Source organism: Myotis brandtii, unplaced genomic scaffold (assembly GCF_000412655.1).
Source record: "Myotis brandtii unplaced genomic scaffold, ASM41265v1 scaffold603, whole genome shotgun sequence".
Classification (NCBI taxonomy): Eukaryota; Metazoa; Chordata; class Mammalia; order Chiroptera; family Vespertilionidae; genus Myotis; species Myotis brandtii.
This window is the reverse complement of record NW_005370284.1, coordinates 13,802-27,981: the sequence shown is the minus strand read 5'-3', so window position 1 is coordinate 27,981 and position 14,180 is coordinate 13,802. Positions and strand designations below refer to the sequence as shown.

The 14,180-nt window shown below is 54.8% G+C and overlaps 1 protein-coding gene across 1 annotated transcript in view; it reads right to left on the bottom strand.

Moving 5' to 3' along the window:
• Positions 1–14,180, bottom strand: part of ANK2 (ankyrin 2, neuronal) — a 114,944-nt gene that overhangs the window by 89,804 nt on the left and 10,960 nt on the right. Inside the window, exons 6-9 of the mRNA XM_014550536.1 lie at positions 10,856–10,954; positions 10,622–10,720; positions 4,734–4,832; positions 830–1,027 (exon numbers count right to left, since the gene is read on the bottom strand). Of these exons, the coding sequence (XP_014406022.1) occupies positions 830–1,027; positions 4,734–4,832; positions 10,622–10,720; positions 10,856–10,954 (495 nt within the window). The remainder of the gene's footprint in view (positions 1–829; positions 1,028–4,733; positions 4,833–10,621; positions 10,721–10,855; positions 10,955–14,180) is intronic.

Below are 14,180 nucleotides of genomic sequence, written 5' to 3'. Positions count from 1 at the left end.
CTCTCAGAACCCGCACCCCTCCCGCACTCGGGGCGGTGTTCAGCCTGCAGACACCCCCCTGCTGTGGGCGCCCCCCGTTTGCTCCCCACCCCTCGGCGCTAGACCCCTCTGGAATCCGAGGAGCTGGGCGCGCTCAGTCCCCTCCAAGCGGGGCATTTCCAACCGGATGCATCACATCGGGGAGAAAACATCCAACCGGATGCATCACATCGGGAGAGGACATCCCTCGGCCCAGCCCAGGGTGGAGGCAGGTGCCTGCAGGCCGGTGCACCCACGTCCTGGGTTGGGGGGCAGCGACGTGACGTCAGAACGCGGCTCTGCAGGCGGGCCTGAGACCTGAGCTCCACGCAGGTGCAGCCGGGCCCGCTCAGGAGCAGGAGTGGGCGGAAGCCGAGAGCAGCGCGCAAGGCGCAGCGACCTGAGCTCCGGAGGCACCAGACCTCTCGCCAAGGCGGGACGCCCAGCCCGATGCTACCGCCTCCTCCTCGGGAGCCACGTGGCTCCGTGCACCTGGGGGTCTCACTCTTTTCCTCTTGGGACACAGCCTAGATTTTATCTCGGAAGGAGGGAAGGTGCCCCGGCTCGATGGGAACCTTCTCGGTTCGCGCCCCCGGTGGCTGCCTGCAAGCAGCACAGGCCTCCGCTGGAAAGCGGGGTCTCCTACTGCAGAGAGGACACGACCCTCCCAGCGCCCTCCGACCGTCCAGGAAACGGCTCTCCGCCCAGACGCAAAGAGCGGGAACGCGCAGGCCTGAGAGACCAACCCTCTGGGCCACGTCCTTGGCAGAGAAGGGGAGCTGGTGGGTTCCTGCCGCCGCAGCCCCCTTACCTTGGTAGCTAAGGAGTGGGCAGCCCCGGCCTCCAGGAGGACCGAGGCCACGTCCACCTGGCCTTCGCGGGCGGAGATGTGCAGGGGCGTGTACCCGTTGGTGGTGGCTGCGTCCGGGTGCGCCATGTGCTGGAGCAGCAGCTGCACGATCTCCGTCTTGCCCAGGCGCGAGGCGATGTGCAGAGGCGTCTGCTCCTCCTGCAACGAAAGGCAGGTGAGAGGTCAGGGCCCGGGCAGCCCAGTGCCACCTGCTCCACCTGCAACCCAAGGCAGGTCAGAGGTCAGGGCCCGGGCAGCCCAGTGCCACCTGCTCCACCTGCAACGAAAGGCAGGTCAGAGGTCAGGGCCCGGGCAGCCCAGTGCCACCTGCTCCACCTGCAACGAAAGGCAGGTCAGAGGTCTGCCGGGGCAGCCCAGTGCCACCTGCTCTTCCTGCAATGAAAGGCAGGTCAGAGGTCAGTGCCCGGGCAGCCCAGTGCCACCTGCTCCTCCTGCAACCCAAGGCAGGTCAAAGGTCAGTGCCCGGGCAGCCCAGTGCCACCTGCTCCTCCTGCAACCCAAGGCAGGTCAGAGGTCAGTGCCCGGGCAGCCCAGTGCCACCTGCTCTTCCTGCAACGAAAGGCAGGTCAGAGGTCAGGGCCCGGGCAGCCCTAATGCCGCCGCTGTCGTTTGCATCATGGTTTCCTTTTTCTAGGGGCCCCTAGGCAGAAGGAAATTATTACTACCCTGACCGCAGTTATTTCATATTTCCCTACGAGGTGACCTGTGTGGTCACAGGATCTTCCTTAGCTTTTATTGCTGGAGGGAAGGGGACATAGAAGAGGGTGCAGAGGATAAATGGTGAGGGAAGGAGACCTGACCTGGGGTGGTGACACACAATACAACATACCGATGACGTCTCAGAATTGTACACCGGAAACGTGTAATTTTATTAATCAATGTCATCCCCATAAATTCAACAAAATAAGTAAATAAGTTAATTGGTTAATTAAAGTATGTCCTTCCCTCATCTTGGCTGTGGTTCTCTAAGCACACCCACAGGCCAGGCTCCAGCCTCATTCACATTTAAATAGAAACCAACCCTTGGTTCTGAATAAGAAAGAAATCGCACCCAGAAGCCCTAAGACCTAGATTCCCATCCGGAGGTTTCACTAGGAGCAGGTGCTGAGTGCCTGGGAACCAGGTCAAGAGAAAGCCCGGGGGATGCTGGGAAACTGGCTCTCCCTCTGCCCGGCAAGCCAAGGCCACACGCGGTCCTGGCTTCAAGGAGAGGCTGAGGATAGAGGGCACATTGTAAGCAGATCCGTGGAAATGTCCCAGGACGTGGTGCAGGTCCGGGACTGGCATCCCGATGCAAACGGGAGCTGGGGCAGGAAGGAAACGGGCTGGCGCAAGCCCAGGGCTCCCCGGGAAGCCGCGGACGGAGCTGGTGTGAGGACGCAGGACACGCTGCGGAGGCTCCAGGAACCCCTGGCTCTCAGGTGTGGTCAGGGAAACGGGTTCAGCGTTAAGAGACCCAGACCAAACTGTTCTCTTGTGAAAAGAAAGGGCGGGCAGCCTCGGCGATGGGATGAGGTCTGCGCACACTGGCCAAGGGCACGTCAGTCAAAGAGCAGGGAGGAGCTGGGCCCCGAGCTGAGGACACACGGAGACGGAATCGGCGTTCACAGGGTGCCGCCCCTCCCAGGTGTGCGAGGAGCTACGGGAAGACGGGAGACCGCACTGGGTGGACCTCAGGGTGGTGAGGTGGGCAGAACGGGCATTTCATGGACCTGTGCCCTCCAGGAGCTGCTTCCTGTGCGATCACCTGGCCCTATCCTCAAAGCAGGCCCGAGAGGAGGCACAGCATCCACCATCAGGCCGTTCTCCAGAGGAGGAGGTTAAGGGGAATTAAATGAGTCTCCAAGATTACCCACGGCCCCTCAGCTACTCACCAGGACAGACAGACAGAAATGCTACAGTATTTCCAAGAAAAGAGCCCGAGGCCAGTGGTTTTGAGGAAGGATTTCAGGTACCAAAAAGGCAAGAATAACAGGTTAAATAGGCAACAACAAAAATTGGCAGAGATACAGAAAAAGAGCAAATGTCTATTAAAAATAGAACACATTAAAATTTGAAAATAGAAAAATATAATGAGTTTTTCTTTTGAGAGATAATGGGAAACCCTGTTATGTTTACATAAGGATCACAAACTAGTGATTAGGAATGTTATCACAATTTCTGGTAAAAACAGTGACGTTCATGCTCCTCAGGTTGCACTGACTGACCATAAAATTTCTGTAAAAATAGCCGCGTGCAGGTGACCGTCCCATGAAGGAGGACAGGCAGCCACGGAGGGTGTCAGGGCAGGAGTGACTCCGTGTGACACCGTGGGAGGGAATGTCCAAACCCACAGACTGCCCAGCACCCTGATGCAAACAGTGACTCCGGCTGACGCCGCCGTGTCCATGGGGGTCATGAGCTGTGACAAGTGCACCGTCGGGTGGGGTCATTTAGGAAATCTCTGTACCTTCCACTCAATTTTGGTATAAAACTAAAGTTGCTCTAAAAATAGTCTTTAAGGAAAAACAAAGCAGAAAAAAGCCAAGGCAGGGAAGAATACAGTTTGAATAACAAAAACTAAACATTTAAGAGCAAAGTACCAGTGATGATACCAAAGATCATCAATTGCACTAACTTGTGCGATGGAGAGAAAGGCGATACCATCCAAAGACAAAGCACTGTCCAGGCTGCCCACCTACCCCTGGTTCTGGGGGGAAACGCAGTAAAACCGCGGAGTCAGAGGGTGTAAGAAAGACTGGGAGAAGCATTAGGGTTTCCAAGTCTAACCCTCGGAACTAACAGCAAAGACTGAACATGGAAGGAGAATCTGAGAGGCCTCGGCGGGCGCTTCCTTCCAACAGGACAGTTTCTAAAGCGAGTCAGGCGGCCCATTCGAGCTGAGGTGTGTCAGACGGTGAAGAAGGAAAGTGGCCCGGCCAGTGTGGCTCAGTGGTTGAGCATCGACCTATGAACCAGGAGGTCACAGTTCGATTCCCAGCTGGGGCACAAGCCCAGGTTGTGGGCTCAATCCCCAGTGTCGGGCATGAAGGAGGCAGCTGATCCATGATTCTCTCTGATCATTGATGTTTCTATCTCTCTCCCTCTCCCTTCCTCTCTGGAACCAATATAGATAGATAGATAGATGGATGATAGATAGATAGATAGATAGATAGATAGATAGATAGATATAGATATAGATATAGATTTTTTTTTAAGAAGAGAAAGTGACTAAATACTCCCCAGGAACCCCAGAGATACTGGTGTGACAGTCGGCAGGACAGCATGGAAGAAAGAGGGACAAACACTGCCGATGAGGCCAGTGTGAGGAAGAAGGTGGGACAGCAGCAGTCGGAAGGAACTTTAAGGAAGAGACATCAGCCTGGCGGGGGATGAGGGGTTAGGAACAATGAGAAACAGGGAAATGCAACCGAACAGTGTCTGGGCCCAGGTTCTTCTGTTGCTGACAGTGGAGGGAAGACAGAGAAGGAAAGCCGGAGTAAGGAGGGTGACCTCATCACAGGGGTGGGAAGAAATGGGTGAGATGTGTGCATACCTCCACAGCAGCAGATTGTAAGTGCAAATGCGTGGAAACAAGCAGATGTGTGTGCAAGGGCTCTCACAAGGCAACATTATTCAAATGGTGGTGGGGGCTGCGTTTCTTAGATACCGAATTGCACATTTCTCCAAATGCTGACGCTTCTGAAATGGGGGCATCCCCACTGCCTGCACTCGCTGCTCACTTCCTTCTGGCCCGATGCGCGGGTCCTGAGGGGTGCCCCCCTGCACCCCTGGAGGGAGGGGCCCGGGCCCAGCTCCTACCCTGGGAGGGGCCGTGAGGAAGGGGCCCGGCCCCAGCACCTACCCGGGCTCTGGCGTCGACCAGGGCGCCGTTGCGTAGCAGGCATCGCACCACCTCCACCTGGCCCGCCCGGGCCGCCATGTGCAGTGCCGTCTCCCCACGCTGCCGAGACAAGACATCAGGGTCAGTGAGCCCGTGCTCAGGTGGCAAAGAATAAAACAAGCCTTTCTGTGACGTTCAGCAATAAACCCAAAGTTCAGGAAACCTATGGAAAGGCATAATCATTCCACTGTTACTCAGTCTGGACAACCACGGCTTTGTGTCTTCTCTAACTTCATACGGATACAACCAACTCCTCTGCCCTTTCAGTCCATAATGAGCCGACAAACTTACCCAAATGCCCAGGACACCAGGGGCTGAGTGTTGTAAGCAGCCCGGCAGGATTTAAATTTGTGATGTGTCGTTGCTTTTCTTCAACCTAAAACCTGTCATGATCACACTCCATTAGCGATACCACCGTGGTCACGTTTTAATGAGGAAGTCCAGATGCTGCAGGTCGAGGCAGCACACTCCAACCATCACTCCATCTGCACCACGCGTGTGTCGCTCCTTCCCAGAGTTCAAAGTTAATATCCGAAATAAACTGCTAGTTTTCACCTGGTTGGGTTAGGAGACTAGACAGTCAGACAGTGACTGTACCAAATCTGACCTGCCCAGGAGGTTCCCTGCCTTTCAGTAACGAGCCATTTAATGACAGAGTCACTGGACAGACCTGCTGGGGTGGCAGAGCCGTCCGCGGGTGGGCAGCGCTGGGCATGGGCCTCGCACTCCCGGCCCATCGACCGCCACACTGATCAGGAAATAGTAGCTTAGAGGTTAGAGAATTTTCTCACTGGGAAGCCTGTTCATTACTGACTAAAAGCAAGGTTTTGCGTTTTTTTTAAAGAGCCTATATTAAAACCACCTACAGCTCTGCACACGTCAAACTTTCAGCCATAAAGTTTGGCCATAAAAGAGCACGACACTGAACTAGCAGTGAACACTGAGTCACTAGTCCTAGAAAGAAGGCTGACGTAGCCACGGGAAGTAACTAAGCCGATCTCAGGGTTGGTCATGGTGAGGGGAGTCGGACAAATCCGAGGAGTGCTTTCTTCTCATTCCTTGCACAGGAAACCCTTCAACCTAGAGGATTTAAGGCGAACTTTGGGTTCTATTCCCAGTAATTGGAGACTCCATTCCTTATAAAGTTGTGGGATTCATTTCAAATGAGTTAACTTTGAAAGCATTAAACTGGACGTCTACTCTAATGTTTTATTTTATGAATGGCTCTCTGGCCCTCCAGTGCCCTCATGTTCTGGTGATATGCTTGACTTTGGAGGGGAAGCGTGCCGGGAGCATCCTGTTTTACAGATGATGTGCGATCGGGACAGCAACACTGTCTTCGGGCTTCGGATGTGCGGCGAGACCTTTCCTCTCTGACAACCACCATTTCTCACTTGTTTTCTATGTCACGTCAAGCCTGTCTCTAAACCAGCGGTTCTCAACCTGTGGGTCGCGACCCCTTTGGGTCGCCTAAGACCATCAGAAAACACATATATAATTACATATTGTTTTTGTGATTAATCACTGTGCTTTAATTATGTTCAATTTGTAACAATGAAAATAAATCCTGCATATCAAATATTTACATTATGATTCATAACAGTAGCAAAATTACAGTTATGAAGTAGCAACGAAAATAATTTTATGGTTGGGGGTCACCACAACGTGAGGAACTGTATTAAAGGGTCGCGGCATTAGGAAGGTTGAGAACCACTTCATGAAGCTGAGGTCTCCTAACTGTTAAACACACACACCTCCAGACTCCATCCTATAACAGGAGTTAAGCCAGAGAGGCCTCCAGAGCACCTACTCAACAATGAGTGTACGTTCACTTCACAAGCCAAGATTCGTCAGTCTACTGACAAGATGGAAAATGCTAGTCTTACAATTTCCAATACCCTCATTTTATAATAAAACTAGAGGCCCAGTGCACAAATCCGTGCACGGGTGGGGTCCAGCCAGCCTGGCCCCAATCGGGGCCCAATCAGGGCCGGGCCAGCTGGGGGCAGGGGCCAGCTGGGGGAGGGGCCAGCGGGTCCCACCCCCGATTGGGGTCAGGGGACAGATTGGGGATGGGCTGTGGGCCCACTGGCCCTGCCCCAGAATGGGGTGGTGGGGGCCGATTGGGAACTAGCAGCCAAGGGGAGAGGCCATGGGTGGTTGGCCAGTCAGCCCTGCCCCTAATCAGGGTGGGGGGGCCGATCTGGGGTGGGGTCAGCCAGGGTGAGGGGCTGCAGGCCTATTGCGGTGGTGGGGGCCCATCATGGGTGGGGCTGGCCAGAGGGAGAGGCTGCAGGAGGTTGGCCACCGGCCCTACCCACTATCAGGCCGTTTGCTGGCCGTAGTGGGCGTCATAGCGACTGGTCATTACAGTGTCCCAGTCGCTGGCTTTTTATACATATATATATAGACTAGAGGCCCAGTGCACGAAATTTGTGCACTCGGGGTGGGGGGAGAATCCCTTAGCCTGGCCTGCGCCCTCTCACAGTCCAAGAGCCGGCAGTCGGAATATCCTTAGCGCTGCTGCAGGGGTGGGAGAAGCTCCGGCCACTGCGCTCGCCAGCCGTGACTCCACTGATGCACGACTGGGGCTGGGGAGGGACATGGGAGGGCTCCAGGGCGTGTCTGGCCCATCTCACTCAGTCCCGATGGGCCGGACCCCAGCAGCAAGCTAACCTACTGGTCGGACCATCTGCCCCCAGTGGTCAGTGCATGTCATAGCGAGCAGTTGAGGGGCCTTAGCATATCATTATCATGTTACGCTTTGATTGGTTGAAAGGCCAACTGGATGACTGGACCCTTAGCATATTAGGCTTTTATTATATAGGGTAAGTGATCTATATGGTGTTTACACATTTGAAACTGATAGTTACATAAAAAACCTAAAGTATTAAGTGTTAGATTCAAAGACAAGCTTTGTATTTCTAGGCAGACATCTACGGTCACTCCCCTGCCACCAGGGATCGTGTTTGATTCCTGATGACTTTGGGGAAGCCGACCTGTACTGTAAATTCCCTTTTCCTAGTGCATTACCCTTGTTTAGGCGTAAGTGTAAATAAGAAAGAGAGGGTGTGTAGTGTTTAATCATAACTTCCATCTGTTGAGTATTGCACACCTTAGGGTATTCAACATGCCTGTTTTCTTTATCTCCAGTTGATGAACTGTAAGGATTGGGGGGGATTCTTCACCCAAATATGCAGCGTGAACTCAGCCAGGGATCCACTGATCGGCTAACAGGGCCCTGTCCTCTGGACAGCTCTGCGAGGCGTGGTCTTGGACCTGTGAAGCCGGTGGCCACGGCCGGCTGGACGTGAGTGCGTCTGTGAGTGTTGTGGGGAGGAGGCGTGGCTGAGGGGCTGAGTGCAGTGAAATCCCAGCTACGTCAGGACTGGCAGAGATGGGCGAGCTCACGGCCGAAGCAGGTGCTCAGCGGCACGCCCCTCTGGGTGTTAAAGCTGACTGCTGACAGCTCCAGCGACCGCTCGCCGCATCGCTTGGAAGCGTCAGAGCGGGACAGACAGCCTGGCATCCAACAGGGCAACATGGGTTCAGGCAGCACACAGAGGCTCCGGGCAGGCGGGGGGTGGGGGGAGGACAGCAAGCAGACAGTTTCACATAGGGACCTCATCACCCCCAGGACCTGGGACCCGTAGCTAAACCTCCCGTCCCGAGAGTGACGAGGCCACAGGCAGCTGTGGGCTGCTGGTTGGCAAGTAAAGGAACAGGATGCCGGTTCAGGGTTCCCTCCAGACGAGGGACGCATAATTCCTTCAGCACAGTATGTCGCCGACATGTGAGGGACACACTTATATTAAAACAATGACTTGGCCCTGGCTGGTGCGGCTCAGCATCGTCCTGTGCACCAAAAGGTCGCTGGTTCGATTCCCAGTCGGGGCACATGCCTGGGCTGCAAGCTCGATCCCGTCAGGGTGTGTACAGGAGGCAGACGATCGATGTTTCTCTCTCACATCAATGTTTCTCTCCCTCCCTCTCCCTCTCTCTCTAAAAAAATCAATAAAAACACACTTTTTTAAAAAAGCAATGATTTGTTGTTTACCTGAAATTCAAGTGGAACTGGGAGTCCTGTATTTTACCTGCAACCCTACCCACTTGGTGTCTTCTCCCTGAAGAACACATCGTACCCGAGTGAAAACAAACAGAACCCTAGGAAGCAGTCGAGGGGAGGGTTCCCTCAGCAGCCGCCTCACAAGCTTGTCTTTGGAGGGAGCTGAAGGGGGAGAGTGTAACGGACACGTGAGAAGATGAAACAGCTGGAGGCCTCCGTATTGACCAACAGATGGAAGTCAGAGTGTGATATTGCAGCTGCCAAATGGGGAAGTTTTCCGGAACCTAAGACATGTCCACGTTGTTGTTTTGTTTGTCTTTGTGGAAAGCTACATGTCCCTACGTTTGCAGAGGAGAGGACATCACTGTGGAGAACCTGTAACTGCCGAGCTATTTGAAACTGGTCGGCGAAGAAGCACGGAGTCACACAAACATTTCAGAGGGGTTCTCGCTGATGGTTTTGCAAACGTCTCCCCGAGATAAAAGACTGCCTCATAGATGCGCTGGCCTTGCTATAGTCGTCACGTGATCATTGACAGTATCGTCGTCTCTCCTGGGGCCCTGCAGTGTCGGGACACACGTGTGGAGCCCGCAGCCGGTGGGAGCAGAGGCCCTGTCCAGTGAGTGGTCTGCACGGTCTCCATTCACGAGCGAGAGGGGCTCCTCTCTGACCACAGAACGGAGGGCGCTCCTTTCTCAAAGTTCTCAGAAGCGGCCTGTTGCGCGATTGCTCTCATCCTTAACCCAGTGAAGATTAGTAAATACACAGAAGCGTAGGACCCCAACGCTGTAATTAGGGACATTGGTCAACGTAGCCTTTACATTTACATTTTGGGACCGTTTTATGCTCCCACTGTCGGTAATATGAAGAGGGACTATTGTGTACCATTTAAAATCAAATACACGTATTTCACGTGGACTTTGTTGCGCACCAGGCACTTCCGCACAGAAACCATCAAACATGAACCCCCGGGACGCGAGAAGACACAAAAGGAAGGGAATGAACGTCGTTTCACGACTCACAGGGACAGAGACCAACATCCAGCAACTCTCTGGACCCACTGCCTTGGATAACGGGACTTTTAACCACGAGCACAGATGCTCGTGGGGGCAGAGCTGTTTCTGCTGCCCGCGTACATCCTCAGCAGCCCGGGGCCGAGAGCTCCCTGCACGGTGGTGCCCTGTGCCCGCGGGAGGGAGTGAGCACACGGCGATCACAGAGTCTCAAGGGGACTCCAGACAAGGACCCACACAGAGGCCGAGCCGAGGTGCGGGAGTCCCAGGTGCCGAGGTCCCTGGCAGAGAGCAAGCTGTCTGGGGGCAGCGTGCCTCCCAGGTGTATGAGAAATTGGATGTAACTCCTCAGGTCAGAGAGGGCGCCCTCTACCAACAAAATCAAATCCAGACAGAGTCCAAGCGGGGCAGCAGGTGGGAAACCCGTGTCCCTGAGGCCGGGGTGGCTACAGCGAGAGCAGCCTCACTCAGCCTCTCTCTGGTTAGTGCACTGGCCTGGCTGGGTCCTGACTTGGAACCTGCACAGAGATCGCCAGGGATACCGTCCAGCCAGCGCAGCGAGCCCCCGGAGCTCACTGCCCCGCCCTCAGTCAGTGGAGCTCTGACCAAGCGTGGGCTGCGTCCACCGCGTGGGGACGCTCCAGGACCAGCGACCCTCCCTCCCCGCAGACTCGGCTCAGTCCTACAATCACCCTGCACCAGCCGCACCGGCTCTCTCTCCACGGCCACGAGCAGACGGACGCGCGGACAGCCCTGCTGGCCATACTCACAATGTTAGTGACGTCTGGGCAGGCGCCGTTCTGCAGCAGCAGCAGCACAATGTTCAGGTGGCCCATGAAGGCCGCCACGTGTATAGGCGTGAGGCCCGACTGCGGACAGAACAAAGCAACACGACAGCAGCTTTACTCCCCTGCACGCGCCCGGCTCTCCATCGGCGGCCTAGTGAGGGGCAGGGGGCGCAGATGGGGGAGTGAGGGGTCGTGACAAGCCGGGACCGTGTCTACCTCGGTGACCGCCTGGATGGAAGCCCCGTATTTCACCAGCAGCTCCATGACTTTGATGCGGTTTTTCTTGCAGGCAATGTGCAGTGGAGTAAAGCCGTTCTGTGCAAAAGACAACCGGTTAGTGGGAGACATGCACAACCACTCACGCACGGCATGCACAACACGGCGTCCGACCGCATCGTCACACGTGCTGTGTCCGGAGGGCTCTGCCCCTGTAGTGAGCACTGGGCGTGCCCGTGGGGGCGGCAGTGTGGGGTCCTGCTTGTGTGGACACCGAAACGAGCGCCCACAACAACACGGCAACTCATCGGAGAAGGACAAGGGGCCGTGAGACGTGAGGGGGCTGTGAACCGTGTCACGTGCTTCGGAGATGAGCATGTTTTTTCTGATGAAAGGCCACATCTTAGGCGCAAACACCCTTCATCGGTTTTAAATTCCAAGGCCGTGACTGCCTCTACAATCAGTGTTTCAGATCTGCTGCCACTTTCTCCAGGAGGAGGTGCCAGTGAGCAGAAAGCATGATTTGTGTGGATAGTTTTTTATATCCTGATGTTATACTAAAATGTGTACAAGAAGTTATCTTAGCAGAAGTTATAAGATAGGTTCATGAAACCTATTTTATGGAGAAATGATTCTTAAATTCATGAATATTTTTAAGAAAAGCGTGGAGGGTTTCTGGAATAATGGGAAGGAGAGATCTCTCAGAGGCAAAGGAATGTGGTGATGTCGAAGGCACTTTTGAACTTTTCACACTGAGCTCATGTGTAAGAATTGGGGGCTATTCTATAAAAATGTGCCTGGCCGGCGTGGCTCAGTGGTTGAGCGTCAGCCTATGAACCAGAAGGTCATGGTTTGATTCCAGGGCACATGCCTGGGTTGTGGGCTCGATCCCCAGTGTGGGGCGTGCAGGAGGCAGCCGATCCATGATCCTCTCTCATCACTGATGTTTTTCTCTCTCGCTGCCTCTCCCTTCCGCTCTGAAATCAATAAAAATATAAAGAAAAAGAAAAATGTGTCCCCAAACTTCCTCCAGTGCGCTACTGAGTATGATATTTCTATGTGAATGTGGATCCCTGTGGGGAACGGGTGCATGTGCCCTGCAGGTGACCGTGGGGACAGCGCCAGCCAGTGTTTCTCTGGCCCCGCCCCTCTCAGGAGGCGCGAGGTCATGCTGACTCAGCACCTGCTCCTCCCAGGACTGAAGGCATTTCCCGGTATGGGCTGTGGGTGAGCCGGAGGTAAGCAGACGCAGCACTTACAAGACTTCAAATTAAGTCGCAATCTACACTAATAAAAGAGAAACATGCAGATTGGTGTCACTCCACTACTCCCACCAGCCAATCAGCCGAGTATGCAAATTAACCCAACAAAGATGGCGGTTAATTTGCATATGTAGGCGCCCAGCATCCTGGGAACAGTATCGGCACCCAGGTCACTCCGAGGTAGGCCCCGTGTGGGCCCTGAGAAGCCTAGGAAGGGCCTGAGCCAGGGGGCTCCTGGGCAGGGCCGAGCCTGTGATCGGAGCTGAGGGGTCCCCTGCCCAGGCCTAACTCCTCGGCCAGATGCTTTAGGCCTGGGCAGGGGCCAAGCTGGTGATTGGAAGGAGATGGGGGGGCTGTGCCCAGGCCCCAAGTCTTTAGGCCTGGGCAGGGGCCGAGCCTGTGATTGGAGGGAGCTGGGGGTCCCCTGCCCAGGCCCAAAACCTGGGCCAGAGACTTTAGGCCTGGTCAGGGGCTGAGCCGGCGATCGGTGTGAACTACAGAGGAAACACCTTTTCTGACCGCTCATTGGCTAAGCTCCCTGTATGCCACTGGTAATATTCTTAGTAACTTGGGTAATAAGAATCCAATAAGGTGATCTAGGGTTTTTCCACCACACTCCTGGAGAAAAAAATGAAGGTCCGCTGCTGGAGGGCTAAGAAATGTCATATCCTGCCCTATCCGGTTTGGTTCAGTGGGTAATGCCTCGGCCTGCCGACCGCAGGGTCTGGGTTCAATTCTGACCAAGGGCATGTACCTAGGTTGCAGGCTCCTCCCTGGCCTGGGCCCAGGCAGGGCTCATGCAGGAGGCAACCAATCAAAGTGTTCCTCTCACTTTGATGTTTCTCTCTGTCTTTCCCTTTCTCTTCCACATTCTCTAAAAATCAATGGAAATATATCCTCAGGTGAGGATTAAAAAAAATACTAAAGAAATGTCATATCCTATGGACACATCTTCTTGAAAATGCCTAAAGAAAGTTGTCATTTTTTCATGGTGAAGGGACTGGAGTCCGTGTTGATGAAAACACCTTGGTGGCTGCGGTGACTAGCAGTGGCTGCAGCAGCAGGAGTGTCTTCCCCTGATCCGCCAGTCGCCTCCTGCAAAGGGAGGCCAGACTGCGGCTTAGGACCCCTCCCCAAGGGGAGCAGGGAGTGGGCCTAAGCCATCAGTAGGACATCCCCTGAGGGCTCCCAGTATGTGAGAGGGGGCAGGCTGGGCAGAGGGGACCCCCCCCCCCGTGCACAAATTCCGTGCACCGGGCCCCTAGTATTATATAAGCTCACTGCCCATTCTCCGGCTAAAAAGGAGCATTTTCCTCCTTGTAAGAAAATACCTCCACACGTGTCGCACAGAACCCAGAAGGGCTGTTTCCCTGGCAGGGAGGCATGCACTGATTCTGATGGGAGGTTTCTAAACAGAAACACGATTCCTATTGGATCATTCCGAGGGCATCCTATCATCTCAAGTATTGAGTGAAGACTGGACGGACATGAACCATGTAAATGTCTAGGAGGAAGTGTGCTCCTTGTGTGTGAGTTGGGACGAGACACAGTTAGTGCACGCCTGCGGCCAGTGGCTGTTAGAAGGAAGGTGGCGCGGGAACAGTCACTCGGCATTGGGCCCCGGGAGACACCAGGTGCAGGGATGGCTTCCGGGAGGTTTGTGCCAACCGCCTGCTGGCGTCAGGCCCCGAGCCGGCTCGCGCCCCTGGCTGGTGACCAGCCCAGGCGGGACTGTCAGGGGGGACTGTCCGGGGAACCCCACACATGCTTAGATCACACCGTCTGACATGTCCGACCATTGGCCACCGCAGCCTCGTCCAGAAAGGAACGACTAAGGCTCAACTTTCCCACACGTTCATTCTGACCCGAGAGAGCTGTCTGAACCCACTTTATCATTCCCTCTGTCAGCTTCTATTTTCCAGCTCAAACTGTTGCCACTCAGAGCTGCCCTTTCTATTGCAACTCGCTAACCATGGCACGCCGCCTTCGTGTTCTCGTCCACCTCTCCATGCCCGCGATCGCGTCCCAGCGACCGTGGAGGCAGGACGGAGCCAGGTGCCCGT